General features: G+C 51.1%; 6 protein-coding genes across 6 annotated transcripts; 2 read left to right on the forward strand and 4 right to left on the reverse strand.

The window, feature by feature from the left end:
- Positions 1-149: 149 nt before the first annotated feature.
- On the forward strand, positions 150-1,438 carry BROUX77_007338 (uncharacterized protein; the record flags this gene model as incomplete). Its single annotated transcript, XM_073752423.1, has 3 exons — positions 150-985; positions 1,059-1,168; positions 1,260-1,438. The coding sequence occupies 3 exons, from the start codon at positions 150-152 to the stop codon at positions 1,436-1,438; spliced, it is 1,125 nt and encodes a 374-aa protein (XP_073601631.1).
- A 463-nt stretch (positions 1,439-1,901) lies between these two features.
- BROUX77_007339 (uncharacterized protein) lies at positions 1,902-2,165 on the reverse strand (the record flags this gene model as incomplete). The annotated part of the gene is made up of 1 exon (XM_073752424.1): positions 1,902-2,165. One exon carries the CDS (start codon positions 2,163-2,165, stop codon positions 1,902-1,904), a length of 264 nt encoding a protein of 87 aa, XP_073601632.1.
- A 919-nt stretch (positions 2,166-3,084) lies between these two features.
- On the reverse strand, positions 3,085-5,148 carry BROUX77_007340 (uncharacterized protein; the record flags this gene model as incomplete). Its single annotated transcript, XM_073752425.1, has 2 exons — positions 3,085-4,614; positions 4,717-5,148. 2 exons carry the CDS (start codon positions 5,146-5,148, stop codon positions 3,085-3,087), a joined length of 1,962 nt encoding a protein of 653 aa, XP_073601633.1.
- A 3,999-nt stretch (positions 5,149-9,147) lies between these two features.
- On the forward strand, positions 9,148-11,031 carry BROUX77_007341 (uncharacterized protein; the record flags this gene model as incomplete). The annotated part of the gene is made up of 6 exons (XM_073752426.1): positions 9,148-9,522; positions 9,591-9,656; positions 9,831-9,993; positions 10,048-10,506; positions 10,566-10,691; positions 10,751-11,031. 6 exons carry the CDS (start codon positions 9,148-9,150, stop codon positions 11,029-11,031), a joined length of 1,470 nt encoding a protein of 489 aa, XP_073601634.1.
- A 665-nt stretch (positions 11,032-11,696) lies between these two features.
- BROUX77_007342 (uncharacterized protein) lies at positions 11,697-13,281 on the reverse strand (the record flags this gene model as incomplete). The annotated part of the gene is made up of 2 exons (XM_073752427.1): positions 11,697-13,187; positions 13,276-13,281. The coding sequence occupies 2 exons, from the start codon at positions 13,279-13,281 to the stop codon at positions 11,697-11,699; spliced, it is 1,497 nt and encodes a 498-aa protein (XP_073601635.1).
- Positions 13,282-16,846: 3,565 nt separating this feature from the next.
- Positions 16,847-18,294, reverse strand: BROUX77_007343 (uncharacterized protein; the record flags this gene model as incomplete). Its single annotated transcript, XM_073752428.1, has 3 exons — positions 16,847-17,217; positions 17,337-17,948; positions 18,093-18,294. 3 exons carry the CDS (start codon positions 18,292-18,294, stop codon positions 16,847-16,849), a joined length of 1,185 nt encoding a protein of 394 aa, XP_073601636.1.
- Between the last annotated feature and the right edge of the window lie 275 nt (positions 18,295-18,569).

Consider the following 18,569-nt stretch of genomic DNA (forward strand, 5'->3'; position numbering starts at 1 on the left):
GTAGCCTCGCAAGCCCCAATTGGCCATCCAACAACTCAGTGACACTTGGTTGTCCAACGCTTCATATCCTCTCTTGAAACCACTCACCCACCTTCACGCTCACTCATTTTGTGCTTGACCTCACATAGTCTTCTCTCATTCTCTAAACTATGGCGCCCTCTCGTCACGCTGCGTCGCCCTTTGTCAAGGACGAGCGCGTCTTGTGTTTCCACCACGAAATGCTCTACGAAGCAAAGGTGCTGGACGTGCAAAAGGTCTCCGGCGTTGACGGCTGGAAGTTCAAGGTCCACTACAAGGGATGGAAGAACACATGGGATGACTGGGTTACCAGCGACCGTATGCGCAAGTTCACCGACGAGAACAAAGAGCTTGCCAGCCAGCTCGCCGCCCAGGCCAAGAACCTGTCGCTCAAAGGGGGCTCTGGCTCCGGCGCCGCTAACGGAAGCGGCGGCAGTAGCCAGGCTTCGGCTGGCGCAGGCGGCGCAGCAGCTCCAGGCAGCACGCTCAAGCCTGGCGGCGGCAGCAAAAAGGGCAACGGCCGCGGAGAGAGCAGCGTGCGCGGCAGCGAGGAGCGCGGCACGGGCAGCGGAGCGGGAGCGGCTGGCCACCAGCACCTTCACCCCTACAGCCACGTGGCAGGCGCTGGCGCCGGCAGCGTAGCGTCGCATTCGGGTCGTGGGCCGCGTCGTGCGAGAGACTATGATCTCGAGCAGGAGGATGCGTTCCATGCGCGCCCTGCGATTCAGTTGCCGATCGCCGACCACATCAAGGCGCTGCTGGTTGACGACTGGGAAAATGTGACCAAGAACAACATGCTGGTGCCAACGCCGCATACACACCCTGTGGCGACGATTCTCGAGGAGTATCTGCAGTCGGAGAAGAAGCTACGTACACCAGAAAGTGCCAGCTGGGATATTTTGCACGAGGTCGTGGCTGGAGTGAGAGAGTACTTTGAAAAGGCTCTGGGTAAGATTCTTCTGTACAGGTATGAGCCCATTATTCATGCGGTCTTTGAGGTACCCCAGGATATACCTCGTGCTAATGTGCTTGCTTTGTAGATTTGAGCGGCCGCAGTATCACGACATGGTTCAGCTGTGGGAAAGTGGTTCTGAGAAATACACCGGTCCCTGTGACACATACGGCCCAGAACACCTGGCCCGTTTGCTGGGTAAGTCAGCTACAGCTTTATTATTCAACCTACCTGACGCGTCATGCTAACTATCCCGGGCCTCCCCCGGGCCCCTCTCACAATCCCCTAGTTTCTCTTCCGGAGCTCGTGGCCCAGACAAACATGGACCAACAGTCCGTGGCGCGGCTGCGCGAAGAGTTGTCCAAATTTTCAATGTGGTTGGCGCGCAACTCACAAACGTATTTCGCGCAGGACTACGAGTCGCCGTCGCAGGAGTATGTTGACCAGGCGAAGCTGGGGAACATGTGAGACGGCGCGGCGCGGGCTGTTTGTTGGTTGGTATTCTTGGAGATGTCCCCTTTTCTTTTCTTTTTTTTCGTGTGCTGTTTCGGCTTCTTTTGTTCGGCATTTTCTTCGTTTGCTCTTTGGCCTGTTGCTTGCCTCCTTGTTTCTTTCTTCTCGGTATAGATGGTGTAACTCTTTTCTTTTGCTTACTGTCTCTGTTTCTTCTGGTCTTCTGGGCACGTGTTTCTCTGGATTGGTTTACACCTTTTAACTTGGCTATACTCTATTCAACACAACGTATTTTTGTTTTGAGCCACTGCCTGTGACATGTTGGATCACTGGTTCTTCATAGATCAGTCTTGGTCGTGACACATGTGATGTTTGCATGTCTGAAATGTGAAATGGTTTAGTTATAATGTATACATTGTACACCGCTAGATATCATACACGCTCCCCATCTCTGCTTTCAATATACCACCACATCTCCTCATGCCTCGCGCACATTTCCGATCTTCACGAAGCCCTTCTCTGGTGTCCTTGCCGCCTTGACCTCAGCCCGGGTCAACACCTTGGGCACCGTCTTGACGTCCACCAACTCTTTAACCTTCATCAACATACCCACAAACTCGGGCGCCGTGGGGTGGAAGACAATTTGCTCGCGTTTGCGCAGACCTAGTGCCGCAAGAACACCACGTGTGCTCTTGGGCAGGCCAATGGCCGAGCGCCGCAGTGTAATTTGGAAGAAGCTCATGGCCGGGGTTGTGTGCGTGCGTGTGTGCGCTTTTATCAAGCGGGTCGTTATCGTCACCAGCTTCGTGCGCTAGCGCTGGTAGATTTTGATTTCGAGCAAACGCTGCAGTCCTTTCAAGATTCTCGGTAGTACTTGACTGTATATGTGATCGCGAGAGCCTGATATCAAAGTGTATGTGCTTTGCTGTTTAAAGATCCATTAGTATAATGATCTGTCAAGCCGTGGCTCGCAAATTATTCCCTTACGCTAGTGTGAAGACTTTAGAACCCACCTCTCGACCGTGTTTTGGGAAGCCAGCTATACGTTGGTAAGTTTGGCCTGGATCCAAGTCAAATTCCTGTCTTGATCTCACCTGCACTTCATATCGTCTGTTACCCAACTTCTTCCGGAAAATCTCTGGCGAAGCTGCTGGCTAGACTATCTCCACTTTTTTACTATCGATAATTCACGTGATACAATGCCAGCTTATGTGTAACCCGAATCACCTCTTGAACCTCATTAACGTTGTCCTAACGACGTCAAGAGTAAGTTTCTTTCAATAGTCATAGTTGTGAAAGGCCTACTTAAAAAGACCAAAGGGTTTGCCAAATTCAAGTCGTGTTTCAGTATTATAAACATATATATTCAATAAACATCAAAATGCATCTTGCATTTGTTTCCCTCTTCACGGCTGTTCCATGCAGCTCCATACAAAGGTTCGTAGCAAAGGCAGAGCCAATCCTTGCAATGTGACACATACCGAACTACATCATACGTGGCCCTGCCTCTATCATTGCTCGTTCCATCCAAGCATGACACAAAAATAATCATTGAATGAGGTACAGAAATATGAAGCATCTCATTCATCATTCTTCATTGATCACTCCTGTTCATAGTGCTGTTGCTTTTTTTGACCTAAAGAAACTTGATTTTACTTGACTTAGATCGACACCTCCACTCTGCCCTCAGCACCAGGGGCACCCTTGCTCAGGTTGGGCAGCAGGTAGGTGATGTCATCCCAAGGATGACGGTACAGACCAGTGCGCAGGCGCTTCTGATCAAGATAGTGGGCAATCAGACCGATCGAACGGCCCAGAACGAACAGGCCGTTGAGAACACCCATCTTCATGTAGTCCTCAGCCTCCTCGGGAGAGAAAGCACCGCAATTGCGCACAAGATCAACGAAGCAAACAGCAATGCAACCATCAACGTTCAGAATCAGGTTGTCCTTCTTAGAGGTGGTGACGGTCTCGACAGCCAGGGCGTAGTCAAGCAGCTTGTGAGTAGGGAAATTGGCCTTGACATAGTCCTTGACCAGCTCAACACGCAGATCGGGGTTGTTGCGAGACTTGATTCTGTGGCCGATACCAGGAATCAGCTTGTTGGCCTTGCGCATGCCATCGACAAAGTCACGGGGAGACAAGCCCTTGTCAAACGCCTTGGTGAATTCCTCGGCAGCGCCATCCAGAGCACCACCAAAGCGAGAACCGATAGTGAGAAGACCGGAAACCAGAGCGCTGATCAGGTCCTTACCAGCACGGGTAGTGATGATGGTGTTCATGGCACCGGACACAGCGGGACCGTGGTCAGCAGTGAGCATGAGGACCATCTCAAGGAACTTGGAGGCGTAGTCAGGCAGGCGGCGGCGGAACCACAGAAGAGACATAACACCACCAATACCAATGTCTTCTCTGAAAACATCGGAAATGGGCATGCCAGCGTACAGAAGCTCCTGGCCACGGTCATCAGAGATGGTGGAAATAAAAGCGGCGGGCTTACGAATGAGACCCAGCTCCTGGGCCCAGGAGTAGTCAATGGGGATCTTGGGCACAACGGGCTCAGCCTTGGGCACAATGGTGCCGTCAGCAACTAACTTTTCATAGACCTCCTTCAGGACAGCGGGCATCTCCTCAAAGGTGTTGGGGACGTGGAAGCCAGCCTCGCGCATCTTCTGGTTCTTGATAACGGCAGTCTCCAAGTTAGAGTTGGCGAAGGCACCAGCGTGACCGAACTGGACCTCAGTCTTGAACATACTGGCGCAGGTTCCGATGGCCCAGGCAACAATGGGCTTGGTGATGATGCCGTCCTCAACAGCCTTAATGACCTTGTACTCCTCAACACCACCAACCTCACCCAGTAGCAGCAGAATCTTGCAGTCAGGGTCGGCCTGGTAACGCAGAAGATGGTCAATGAAGGTAGTGCCAGGGTAACGATCACCACCGATAGCAACACCCTCGTGGACACCATCGGTGACTTGAGCAACGATGTTGTTGAGCTCGTTGGACATACCACCAGACTTGGAAACGTAGCCAACGGAACCCTTGCGGTACAGCTTGGAAGCGACAATGTTGTCCATCATACCACCAGTGTTACCAATCTTGAAGCAGCCAGGCTTGATACCACCGACAGTGGCAGGACCAATGATGGTCACGCCCTTTTTCTGGGCAATGTGGGCAATCTCACGAGCGCGCTAGAAAGGGTGTGATTGATTAGTCTGTGTTACCCGTGACTATTTTGATAGTACAAGCCGGCACCGACGCAGGCTCGCAGTTACTTTGGTGGATTGACTTACACGCTCGGGGACACCCTCAGCAATAATGGCAATGGTCTTGATCTGAGGGTTTTCCATCAGCTCCAGGGTAGAGCTGTACACACTACGAGAGGAGGCGAAGTTGACGACGACATCGACGTCAGGGTGCTTGGCCATGGCCTTGCTGACTTCCTGGTAGACGGGCAGAAGGGTCTCGCTGGTGCCCCAGTACATCTTGGAGACGAACTGGCCACCGAAAGTGTAGATGATACCGGCAACGGAGGGGGTCTTGCGCTTGCAAATGAAGTCAAAGTCCAGCATGCCCTGGACGGCACGGGGCTGCAGGCCGTAGACAAAGCAGCGGGTCTTGTCGGAGAAGAGAGCATGAGCGGGGTGAGGGCTCAGAGGCCGGCTGGGGGCGCCAAAGCGCGTGATGTTGTCGTTGGCCGACGTACCGCCAGCGGTGGCAACCATTTTGGCGGATGTGGTGGTGGTTTGTCGAGAAAAAGAGAGGAGGAGGGGTTATTGACGGGGCACAAGTCGAGAATGGCGGGACCTGTACAGAAGAGAAAAAGACAGAAAAGAGAAGCGTGAGCCTGGTGTTCGTCACAGAAAATAACAGAGCAGGGAAGTTGGAAGAAGGGGGAAGAAGATATCGGGGACGAAAAAGGTCGGGGGAAAAGAAGGAAGAGAAGGCAAGCTAGGAGCTTGTTTAACACCGGAAGAGCAGTAGGCAGGGACGACAGGCAAACACCAGCGGAGAAAAAAATAGAGACTCAGCGTGCTGGGTTGGGAGGCCGAGCTCGCAATGGGGCAGTCCAGGTCCTGAAGGACAGAAAATGCAGAGGCTTTAGGGCGAGTGGGGTGCTAGACCTTCCAAGACTCGGGGGGTTTGTCTTCTAACAAGACGCTGCAATTGGACAGACAATTCAACCTACCTAGGCTAATGATTCCAATGCTTGCACGGCGGTGGATAAGCAGTACTATGGAAGAGATCTGGAGTGAAAACAAAGAAGAGAGGTCAAGAAAAGACAAGGTGAGAGAAGGTAAAAGATGTTGGGAAGAAGTTGGGGACTGTGATGTGCGAGTATATGTCACCGCTATTACAAGTAGCTACACAGAAGACACTACAACTGTGACTGTATGTACAGGTACTTGTACCTAGAAACAAGAGCCCGTTTAACTGCAGAACAAGGCAAGTCCAGTTGAAACAATTCGCAGGCTAGGCTTTCCTTTTGACAACAGCTTACCTACTGCATGGTGCAAAAGAGGGGCAGCCATGTCGTGGAGGGGCGGCTGGCAGGGAAGTAGCCATTTGGGATTTTCTGTGGCAGGGATATCGCCAGTGTCAGGCTCAACCAGTTGGCACTGTGTCTCAATGAACTCCTCGTGGCTCCGTCTGAATCACAGTGGCTTTGGTGGGGCGACAGGCTTGTTTCTGGTTTCCGTAGTCTGGGGTTCTTCTAGGGTCTGGATCAGAATTGTATGAGCAAAGGTCTGACATTGACTCGAAAAACCGCAGATGCGAGTTAAACACATCAGATATTGATACGGCGTTTCTTTATGGTGCCAAGCTGATGCGACATCTAAAAATGGCTATTGTTGCGTCAACATCACATGTCCAATGCCGGAGTCACGGCTTCTATGGAGGCCTACAAACTAGTGAGATAAGCCATGCGTGATTGCCAGAGAGTCTAGAAAGCCACAAACAAGTATGTGACAATTCATGCACCTTTGGTGTTTGTGAAATTCACAACCATGGAGGATGAGGACTGTGATACATGTCGATATCTCTTGGCAGTATGATTTCTGGTGAGCTTGGGCTAAGAGATACACCGGGCCATGATATGTTCAAGTCCAGTTGTTCAGAAACACATGCAACCACAGGCATATTTATACTTGTATGTGCATGCTTACATATATTCATGAAGATGCAAGTAAGAAACCCCGGTTGACCAACCCTCAAAGAACGTACTTGCAGCAGCTTTTGAGCGTGAGATTGAGCGTGGGCGTAAGCGGCAACAACTTCTTTAGCCGTTTGTATCCACGACTACCTCCATCGTGATGTGGCAAGCACTAGCGTCGGCAGTTGTCCGCTCGAGCAACCATGCGCTTCTATCGAAAGATGCTGTAAGACGAGGCCAAGACCGATTATGCGCACAAGAGGACACACATTACATTGATGTCTGATATCCGTGTGGCAGGTGCTTAGAAGAACCCTTGATCCAAACCTCGTACATATGTGCACATATTCCTGGCGAGGCCCGGTCAGCCGAGGCAAAGAGGTTGGAGCATGGAAAATGTGCTTTGTCTTTCTGGTAGCCCTACATTTGTCTCTCGGTGATACTAACATAGTGCTCTAGGTACATACATATAAGCCACCAGCCCCCCGTGTGCACTATCAAGGTTTAGATTAGGAAGGTGCAAACACCGGAGGTGAGACAGACAGGGCAGATGAGGGCAACTGCTCACAGGACGTCCGTAACCGCCTCTCACGTAGTGTTTCAGTCTGCGCAGTTGCGTCTTGAGACCGGACCAAATGGAGTAGCGAGAACAGGATTGGCTTTTCAGATCCGGGGCAACTGCGCATATGACCACATTAGCAACTGCGCACCCACTTATAGAAATTCCCCACCAAAAGTCCGTCACCCGAAAACACAACACAGCATGAAGCGAAGGGGTTGGCCACTTAGCCCAACAGACATGAAAAAGAAAACACAGGCTCAGTGTAAGGGGCTCTAGACAGGCCCTAAGTCATATGTAGAAGGAGGGATACATATTCTTGTGTCAACGTCAGGTAATTAGTTCTGCGTAATATCTTTCCTACGCAGTGAACTAGCAGTTAGATGAGTAAAATATACCACGGCTGGGAATATACATCAATGGCTAAGGGGGGAAGTTGGCTCTTTATACAACCAACCTTGGAGAGTTGAACCTTGGTCAGTTAGCGTGTTAGTTATAGCAATGTTCGAAGTCCCCAACGTTCTCATCTCGAGCCAGTGAAAAATGCGCTTGCAGTTTCCGTTGGGAGCGGCCTGGGCTGTTGAAGCTGAGGCTAGGGGCCGACTCCACTGTATTTACAGCAACTAATTAAGCCAGGGTCCTCTACGTAGTGACACTGTTTTGCCGCCTGATCGCCGGGAAACATGAACAAAGTTGACACTTAAAGAACATTTCAAAAACCCTTCGCCCTTGATTCTGTATGATGTTTTACTTTTTGATGCTCGAGACTTGGCGCCATTTAAGACCTACTCATTGTCTATACGGATATAGCTGTACAATTGCACTTGAATAGCATTAGTGCTTTAGCTCTCCGCTTAAAAGTTCCAATTTAGTCAACATCCGTGGTGTTCGTGTTCGTCAGGGACAATGTCGTATACTTTAGCTTCCCTTTCGTCTCAAACTCAACAGCTGAGCTTATGGTTGGCGCGTTTTTGCGCACTGTACTACTAGATTGAGTGGTCCAACTATCCCCATCCTTTTTCCCCACCCATCACCCACTTTCCCTGTTTGACAACCTGGAGCAAAGAGGTCGAGATGCCCCAGTTTTGTCGCCAAAACCCGTGTTTGTCCGTAATGTTTGTGTAGTGAGTGAGTGACTCTTGTTTGCTCAATAAGGCGAACCAAGCCCAGACGGCATGTTAGCTTCTATTACATTCTCTCTGGAAGAAAAAAAAAAAGCGTTTAGGAAAAACAAAGATTTCTTGGTACTCTACACACACTTTTGCTGCCTCAAACTTTACAGTATTTTGCTGTCCTTGTCTTCCAATCACACAAATGTAAGCTCTGTCGCCTGCTATTTGTTGGGTTCTTGCTCCTGCCCTTGCCTGTCCAGGCCCAGAGGCTCAGTGAAGCCTACACTGACCGGGACTATCCCCCTGCTTTTCCGTTGGAAACAGTACTTCCAGTGGGGCCTCTCAGCGCAATGAGTCGTCTTGTACTGCTTGATTTGGTGCCCCTCCCCTTCCCTTTCACTGACTACCCCCCGCTATTGCGGACGGGAGCTCAAGTCAGAAGCGCCCTGTTTCTTGAAATATTCGACAGACCCGCCCCGACTTCGCAAACATTGCCTGCCGTCGGCTTGATCTTCTGCTCTTCCCTTCCTTGTATTTCCACTGCAGGCAGTCCAGCTCCAAGTTATTGTCTTCTGTCTTCCCACTGTTTGCAACTACCTTTTGTTCACCCTCACTGCGTTTGTAGTACTTGTACTGGTACTTGTATGTGTTAATCCTTGCCCCTCCTCCCCTTCCTTCCTCTTCTCCCCGTTCTTGCTCTCCCTCTTCGTTTGCTGCCCCAATTGAATTTTGACCTCGAAAGCCCTCCGCCGAAATAACCTCCAAGGAAGCAAGCTACTAACCATATCGCCTGTCCTCCTATTTCCAGTCGCCCTTTTCATTCGTCTCTTCGTTCTACTCGTCTTCTTTTTTCTCTCGGCTCCGTCACCCGCATCACCGACTCTCACACCCCGCCACAATGTCCGCCAAGTCGATTTTCGAGGCCGATGGCAAGGCCATCGTCAACTATCACCTCACTCGCGCTCCCGTGATCAAGCCCAGCCCGCTGCCGGCCCCTACCACCCACAACCCTCCCTCCAAGCTGGCCAGTCTTCACTTCCCCGAGGGCCAGAGTGTCGAGGGTATTCTGGACACCGCCGAGGCCACTTACCCGTGGCTGCTGGCTCCCGGTGCCAAGTTTGTTGCGAAGCCCGACCAGCTGATTAAGCGGAGAGGCAAGAGCGGTCTGCTGGCCCTCAACAAGACCTGGGCCGAGGCCCGTGAGTGGGTTGCCGCCCGTGCCGGCAAGGAGCAAGTCGTCGAGCATACTTCCGGCGTCCTCAGATATTTCCTGGTATGTTGTATAAGCCGCCACTGGAACCGTTAGACTTCCAGTCTGCTAATCTTCAAGCCAAAATCTAGGTTGAGCCTTTCGTCCCCCATGCCCAGGAGACCGAGTACTACATCAACATCATGTCCGTCCGTGATGTAAGTCTTGAACCTAGCAACTTCATTTACAAAGTTTTATGCGCCAGATGCTAGACATGATGCCTATCTGCCTCATGTCCCTAACTGCAGATGGACTCCATGGCTTTCGAATTTCCAAAGTCACGCTGTATAATGCGTCTATCTGGTTCCTTGTGACTAACAGCTTAATAACAGGGCGATTGGATTCTGTTCACCCACGAAGGTGGTGTTGACGTTGGCGATGTTGATGCTAAGGCTGAGAAGATCCTTATCCCCGTCGACCTTGCTGAGTACCCCTCCAACGAGGAGATTGCCAGCATTCTGCTGAAGAAGGTTCCTTCGGGCCTGCACAACATTCGTATGTTTGGAAAAGTTGCCCGCAATTCTGCCGAGTACTGCTAACACTTTTTAGTGGTCGACTTCATCACCAGACTGTACGCTGTCTATGTTGACTGCCAGTTCACTTACCTTGAGATCAACCCTCTGGTTGTCATTCCCAATGAGGACTTCACTGCTGGCTCCGTTCACTTCCTGGACATGGCTGCTAAGCTGGACTCCACCGCCGACCACGAGTGTGGTGTTAAGTGGGCTATTGCCCGCTCGCCCGCCGCCCTGGGCATGACTGCTGTTGCCTCTGCCAACGGCGAGAAGGTCAACATTGACGCTGGCCCCCCTATGGAGTTCCCTGCTCCTTTCGGACGTGAGCTTACCAAGGAGGAGGCCTACATTGCCGATCTTGATGCCAAGACTGGTGCTTCGCTCAAGCTGACCGTCCTGAACGCTGCTGGTCGTATCTGGACTCTCGTTGCTGGTGGTGGTGCTTCGGTGGTTTACGCTGATGCCATTGCTTCTTGCGGCTTTGCCGATGAACGTGAGTATTGCCTAGTTTTCTTTCGTGAACTTGGACCTCTTGCTAACAAGTTGTAATAGTGGCCAACTACGGTGAGTACTCGGGTGCTCCCACCGAGTCTCAGACTTACCACTACACCCGGACAGTTCTGGACCTTATGCTCCGTGCTCCTCAGAACGACAAGGGCAAGGTTCTTTTCATTGGCGGTAAGTTCGGCCATGATAAATGTTATTACACTGGCTGGAAATTAACTTAACAACTTTAGGTGGTATCGCCAACTTCACCAACGTTGCCTCTACCTTCAAGGGTGTCATCCGTGCTCTGCGCGACTTTGCTCCTAACCTGAAGGAGCACAACGTTCAGATTTGGGTCCGTCGTGCTGGCCCTAACTACCAGGAAGGTCTTAAGAACATGAAGTCTGCCACCCAGGAGCTGGGTCTGAATGCCCACATCTTTGGCCCTGAGATGCACGTCAGTGGTATTGTGCCTTTGGCTCTGGTTCCCGGCAAGTGGGAGGAGAACAAGGTGCCCGAGTTCCAGGGTTAAGTTGAGGTGGCTTGACGAAAAAAAGAAGAAAAAAGATATGTCTATGCTTCCTGACTCACTATTGTTTGATCTTCTGTTCTTTACGACATTGGTTTTTTTTGCTATTTTCTTGATTATTCCTTCACTTGACAAGTGCCATAGTGACTATGGATGGTATATGGTGTTAACATTGAGTTGCGGGATTCGCGCCTCACGTAGAGAAACACACAAGGTATCAGACGCCAATCTCTTGCGATCGAATCCATTACATGGAACCAACCAGTTTTGTTGTAAAACAACAATTGCCAAAAGGGCATAGAAGTATGTATCACATTTGCTACGCATAAGTAACTAGTAGTTAACATGAGAAGATGACTAGAATAAACATGAGTTGCCATTATTGATTATTTAACTACCAAGGGAAGAAGATATCAGAGACAGCAGTTCTATGGCATACCAAAATCCCAGGGCGTGGAAGAAGAACAATGAATGAAAAAATATAAAAAACGAGGGGAATAATGAAGTTGTAGACTGGGCAGCATGACTAACAACAAAGAACAAAAGAAACAAGAAAACAAAGCCCAGGAAAAGTCATGAGGCTGGCCTCCTTCTCCTGAGGCTGAATAACGTTTGAAGGTGGGTTTTGGGGGCTTTTTTTATGGGGATTTCTAGTCTTTCAACCAAATTTAAACGCGCAGGGCCAGAGCAATAGCCATGGACACAGCCATTCCCAGCATGGTAGGGTGGAAGTTGGTAGCAGCAGAGGTATCAGAATCAGGGTTGGAGCCGGAGTTGGCCTTGGCGGTTACCGACTCGGTAGTCGAGACGCGCGAGGAAGTAGAGGAAGAGGAAGAGGACGACCTGGAGGCGGAGGCGTCAAACTTGTAAGTGTTGTAGCCGGGGTAGTTGAAGGAGTCATCGGCGACGGTCTTGATCTTGACGTCCGTCATCTCCTTGCCACTGGCGTCAAAGAACTGGTGCTTGACAGTGAAATCCGAGATCTGGACTAGCTTGCCGACTGGGGCGGGCGAGACACCGTCCTTGAGGATCTTGTCAGAGCCGTCGGACTCGGGGATCGCAGGAATGTCCCACTTAGATTGGAAGCCCTTGGTAGTTAGGAGCGAGAAGTCACAGGTGGGGGCCTGGCCAGTCGACTTCGGAGGCTTGCCCTGAAGCGCATCAATGTTGAGCATACGGTAATGAGTGTACAGGCGGTTGAAGTCGCCGAGCAGAGAGACAGAGCCGTTGGAGTTGACCTTGACCAGGCCGTAGTTGTTGTCTTCCTGGGTCCACTCGTAGACCAGGCCGCCGGAGAACACAGGAGTCATGTCCTTGCCGTAGATGGCCTGGATCTCGGTGAACTCGCGCTGGACCTCGTTGCAGCCGAACTCGGAAAAGAAGATGGGCGAGGCAGAGTCCTTGAATCCCTCGACAAGAGTGTTGAAGCCAGACTTCTCGTAGGTGGAGTTACCACACCACGAGTACGAGTTGAGGGCGAACAGGTCAGCGCGTGACTCGTTGTTTTCCTCGCCCTCGATAGTGCAGGTCAGGTAGTTCCAGGTGTCGAACAGCACGTTGCGGACGTCAGCGGCAGAGTAGCCGACGGGAATGTAGCGGTCGGAATGGGCCTTGATGTAGTTCTTCAGATCGCGAGTGACGGCACGGATGTAGGCAGGCGAAGCATCAATGGTCTTGTTGTCGTTGATGATTTCATTGCCAGAGAAGAAGAGCAGGGTGTTGGGGTAGCTCTTGAAGGCTTCGACAACGGCAAAGGTGCGGTTAAGGTACGAGGCGTAGTAACTGGTCCAGGGCTCCCAGGACGTCAGAGCCTCGCCGACTAGAGGCGAGTTGACATCAATAGCCATGTAAATACCGGCGGCGTTGAAGATTGAGGCGCACTCATCGTGGTTCAGGTTGGGCGACAGGTTGTAAACACGAATGGTGTTGACACCGAGCAGCTGCATCAGCGACGCATCGCGCAGGCAGCGATCGGCATCGGTCAGTGGGTCCTCACCATTGTCTGGCTTGTAGCCGGCCGAACCGCCAGGCTGGTAGTCGACACCGAGAAGCTGGAAGCGGTTGCCGGTCTTGGGGTTGACAAAGGCGTTGCCCTGGACCTCGAGGGAGGGCACGGCCGCCACGAGGGTTGCGCCGAGGGCGGCGAGAGCGTAGACAGTCTGAAGGACGTTGGCGAGCAGGTCAGTTGGGAGAATTTCTTTTTGTTGAAGGGGTGGCGTGCGCCAAGATCTAGCCGAGACAACTTACACGCATGGCTAACAGGGAGTTAATAGAGTTGAGGACGAGTCTGGCAGATTTGTATGGGGAAATAAAGTGACGGCGAAGAAAGTCGTTAGATCAGAATAGTGAGCTTGATGTAGAGTATAAAAAAAAGAGGCGGCCAAGAGAGCGACAAAGAAGTGAAGAGTTCAAAAAAAGAAAAGAAAAGAAAAAAAAAATTAGGGAGAGACTGGAAGAAGAGACGAAAGCCTTGAAGACGGAAGCCGGGACAGGAACTGGCAAACACGGCGAAATGAAGAAAAGGCGAAAAGAAAAGAACGAAGACAAGGAAGCAAGACGACGGGAGGAAAACATAAGAGAGACAAGCGGAGAGAAGAAGAGGCATTCCACACTTAAAGGCAAACACGCGCTGAGACAACTATCGTGGTCAGGCCGCTTACATAACCAGGATCAGGGTCGGGGTCGACCTTCTTTCTGTGGACAGGACATGCTGCAGGTGCTTTGTACCCTGGCCCTGGCCCATCAATCAGGCACCCCACTCACGACTCCAGACGAATAACCTGGCTCGAATTCCATTGCCAAAGCACAAGCAAGCCCTGGCCATCCGATTCCTGGCTGGCCGGCGAAAGAAATATTGCAACCACAGGGTCGGTGGCCAGGAGCCGGCCAGGGCGTGCAGGGGGGCGAGGGGACGAGAGGGGCCAACTTTGGTTTTTGACAGGGACCCTGGCCGGGGGCCTCGTGCATTGTGACCCCAGAGGCGCTGCCAGATGGCGAGCCAAGGTGCAGAGAAGAGGATTTCTGCTGCTACACGACGGCCCAGCCAGCCAATGGCGGCGTTGCGCTGGCGCCGGTGCGCTGTGGGCAGAGGCCACAAACACACGAGTGCAGACAGACACCTGAGTATTCGGCGATAAGAACACTCCCCCACAGCACGCGTCCTATCTACATACCATGTTCTCACCGACACGTATATTCCTTTTCTAGCCTTGCCAGCTTAGTTTGTATTTAGCCCAGATCACGCGCCGTCAGTCTGTCACGCAAATGCAATGATATCATCTTCGCCCCAAGGTCCCTGGCTCAAATTGTATGCGAGCCTGCACCTAGCCTGTTCGGGCTTAGTCCCAAATGCCACTCATGCAATAAAATGACAGCCAGAGACAAATTAAGCATCAAAGAGTAACACCAAAAACGAGCACTATGGCGGTGAAACAGGTCCGAGAAGTCCTTTGCCCCCAGCCGATAAAAAGAAGGGGCCTCGCGTTTCATAGAAGCCGTCGATGTGTACAAGCGGGTGTAGAGGATCACACAATGACGAAAGGGAGTCTGTGACTCCCTTGAAATAGAACAATAGAATCGTCGCGTTTCATGAATCGATAAACATTGACTGCCAGGCCAAGGACGCCTTGTGTGCCTCTTCTGCCATGTGCTTATTCTCGGAGCTGAAGCATGTGATCCTTTTTTCGGCTTCGCCAGTCTCGAGATTTATCTTGACATAGTGGCTGTAGGGAAAATGAAGGAAGCTACTGCGACCCTCTAGCTGGGTACAGAAATATTTTGCAAGTCCGCAAGCATCAAAAAGTGATGCGAGTCGCAGTGGCACATGACGTTCGGATTTAGATAATGTGTCGATGAAAAGGGTTAGGGTTGTATTCGGGAATAAGTGGAAATAATGCCAGATTTGTGGCAAGATCTAGCTGGGAACCCCGTTGATCGTTACACGACATGATTCCCATGGAGGGATGCTATTGGCAGAAAGTTAGATGAGAACCTAAATCCAAAAACACAACAAATGTGCGAATAGAAAGTAAAAGTTGAGGAAATGCAAGGAAGCAAAACACAGTCCAAAGCACGGAGAAAGGCAAGTGGCTTCGGAGAGAAAGTATACACACAGCATTGGCAGGAGGCCATCTGGAAAAAAAAGCACTCTGGCGAGAGGAATGTGAATTTGCCGCTGCCACGTGCGACTTGGGGACTTGGTCTGTTGAAATGGCATCAAGACCTCAATAGAGAAGCGCCACGAGAGAAGCGCCACATTATGAAAGTATCATGAGAAGTGGGGGCTATCTCAAGACTGAAGCCTGCGAACACACGTCTTCATATTCATCCCGCTTCTTAGTAATGCAGCAAAAATGTACCATTAGAAGCCTAACTTTGTAGAGCTATGGCTGCCTCTTCTCAGTCGTGTATAAGCCTTGGAATAATTTGACCAATGCTAGCAGCAAAGACTCGAAGTCACGAGCGAGCGTGTCCTCAATCGCCTCTGGACTATCCAACTTCCAAATCGAGCCACCATCTGACGTCTATTGAGTGGCCCATACCACAACGGGCCGAGTGATTTGTGATTTACTAATGCCCCAATGCAAAAGCCGTGTAGACTTGTGCGTGAAGCTAAATAATATAGTGTGGTGGGGGCCGACCTTACCGAAGACAGAATCTGGGCTTTCTTTTTCCCAGACGAAGGCGTGATGTGATGGGTGTAGGAGGCCCTATGCGTAACGCGCTTGTATAGTTAGAAATGTTTTCAACTATAGTTCCAACTAGATGCTATTGTTCTTTAAGTTGAAGCAAGTTCTAGATCTCCGAGAAATAATGCAAAAAGAGCATTTCCCCTCGTAGATTCGCGGGATGCTCATGAACTCTTCTCCCCCCTTCACAAGATCCAGTCCATCGTTATAACTGACTCCTTTGCCATAGCTTCATTTCTCAGCCAGTAGGTAATTTCACCAATCTACCTGCTTCTATCTTTCTTGAGTGCTTGCTCACACCTCTTTCTCCCCTGACAGTACTCTCCTCGATATTGTCACATTCCCTATGTAAGATGATAGGCACTCTCGACTTGGAAGCCGTCTGCAGCGGCGCCGTTCCCTGCGCTCAAGCTCAGGCTGAAATGACGGCTGCTGCTCTTTTAGCAGCTGAGGGCATCACCAAATATCCCGAAACCAAGTTTCTTGAACATGTGGCCATGCTGCTGGGCTTACCGCCGTGGTTTCCACTGCTGTTAGTGTTTCTGTCCCAGATATTTGCGCCTCTGATAGCGGAAATGGACATGTTTATTTTCACACTGGGAGTCTAGGTGCTGCCGCCCGTCCTGCTCTAGAACAATGGCTGATATGGATTGCTATGCGGGCAAGATTGAATCATCTTGGAAGAGTACAACTGACATGTACTTTTATTATGGGTGTACAGTCGCCGCCAGCTTCAAAAAAGGATTTGATGTTTCTTGAAATTAAATAAACAAACTTTCCCAACTTGTTGTTACTGAAGTTCTTGCTCATGAAAAGTACCACAAGAAACCTACCTAGAGCTGCACTCGCGATGATTTCTATCATTGCTTTGAATATGTCTATCCATGCTCCAAAATGCCCTCAAAAGGTACCGAGTTAGAGCGACATCTGGGATACCTCTGCCAAGATTGTCTCGCAGTAATCCCAAGAACTGATTTACCAAACCTGGAAAAAGCTCAGTCATTGGCCATCTTTTTGTTGATGCTTAGATTAACCATACATATCCTGATGGCCCTGTCAGGAAATCCCTATTAATGCTTAGTTGAGTGTGTAAATCTCATTTAGGTGCCTCTCTTCACATTCACCAGTATCTAAATACCGGTTGCCTCACGGTAGAATGTAAGGCTCCGACTCGCACCACCCGTGACAAAGAACTCGTTGCGCCCCATCTTCGGCAGCCAGCGCACGGCCCATAGAGGCTCATCCGTCTCGTTGTGCGTAGCCACGCACTCCAGCCGATCAACACTCCATACTTTTACACGGCCATCTAGTGCGGCACTGGCCAGGTACTCGCCCGAGTCATTCCAATCTAGGGATGTGATCCAAGCGGCATGGCCCTTGAGGTTGCCAATGTGCTCGCCATGCTTTACATCGTAAATAGCAATCATGTTGGCATCGCCAGCTGTAGCCAGCAGACGGCCGCCGGGCGAAAACGAAATAGCTCTGAGAGGACGAGCAAGGCCTGTCGGGAGAAGGACAGAGGTTAGTAAATTCGCGCGCTGACTCTTCAGGGAACAAGCCGCAGTCATAGCGACTTGGCTGCAATATGTCGGCGCAACATATGAAGGCCTAGTGACTTACTTGACAATGAATACACCAAACGCCCCGTTTCTGTACTGAACACATATGCCGACCCGTTTTGATGACCTGTACCTACCAACCGACCATCTGCCGACATAGCCACACAGGTGCCAAACGATTCATTGAATCCATCAAACTCGTGCTCCACCACCATCTCGCCATCATGCGCTTTCCATACTATCACGCGGTTATCGACAGTGGTGGCTGCCATACGGTTGCCCGTCTCACTGAGGGCTACCGCCCATACGCCGTTTGTGCTTGCGCGTCGATCTGTTGTTGGCTGGGCAGCAGGCACGCTGCCAGCGTCATCGGTATTCTCTGACGCCGCCACGCCCCTTTTGCCAATCTGTAGCGCTGTCAACAGCTTCCATTCGCCTGTGGCTGTGTCGCTGCTCCACACCTTCAGGTCGCCGCTGAATGAGGCACTCGCTGCTACACGGCCATCGCGCGACGCGCACATATGGTGGCAGCCAGTCGGGTTGGCGCCCTTGATGGTCTGGAGGAGCGGAAAATCGGGCTTCGTCGAGTCATGCACCGTCAGGGAGGAGAGCCCGCCGCCGGAGAGGACCACTTTGGGAGTCACAGCAATCGCGAAGATTGTCGCAAGGTGTGCTGTAGAAACAGGCAGATGGTCAGCGAACATTCAAAAGCTGATGCCGCGGGGCATAGTCGCTGGGAGCCGCGAGCTAAGCGTGGCGATAGAGATGGAACACATCTACGTATAGGAGGGTCCTGTCCACTGTCCACTGGACATACCATGGTCGACAGTGTGCGCTGTCAAATATTGTTTAGACTGAATCACATTAGCTGGGCGGGTCTTTGGCGCGACTGGCTGTTGTTCGGGAGGGGAATACCATTGTGTGATGTGGAAATGCGAGGGGCTGGGTGTGTGTAGATGTAAGAGAAAGACCAAGCACGCATCGCCAAATTGGGTGAAGCTCTGAGTGCGGATCGACATTTGATTCACCTTGCTCTCTGCTATGGTGGGGCAGAACCTTGGAAGGAAGGAGAGGACTAACCCGCGGGGGCTAGTTAGGGTTAGTCAGCACATGCAGGTTCTATTGATGATAGCCTGTTTCTCGTTGGTGGACGACGAGCGCTTTTGTTTCTGGATGTGAGCCAGGCGTAGGAATTGTCTTGGTTTGCTTGCTGATGAATTTTCTGTGTTGAGCATCACACGAAGCGAGACAGAGACGCCCACAACGCACAAGTTGCCCGAATTGCATCTTTACT

This window comes from Berkeleyomyces rouxiae, assembly GCF_048999995.1.
Source record: "Berkeleyomyces rouxiae strain 22BRR77 chromosome Unknown BrBRR77_ptg000012l, whole genome shotgun sequence".
NCBI classification, from domain to species: domain Eukaryota; kingdom Fungi; phylum Ascomycota; class Sordariomycetes; order Microascales; family Ceratocystidaceae; genus Berkeleyomyces; species Berkeleyomyces rouxiae.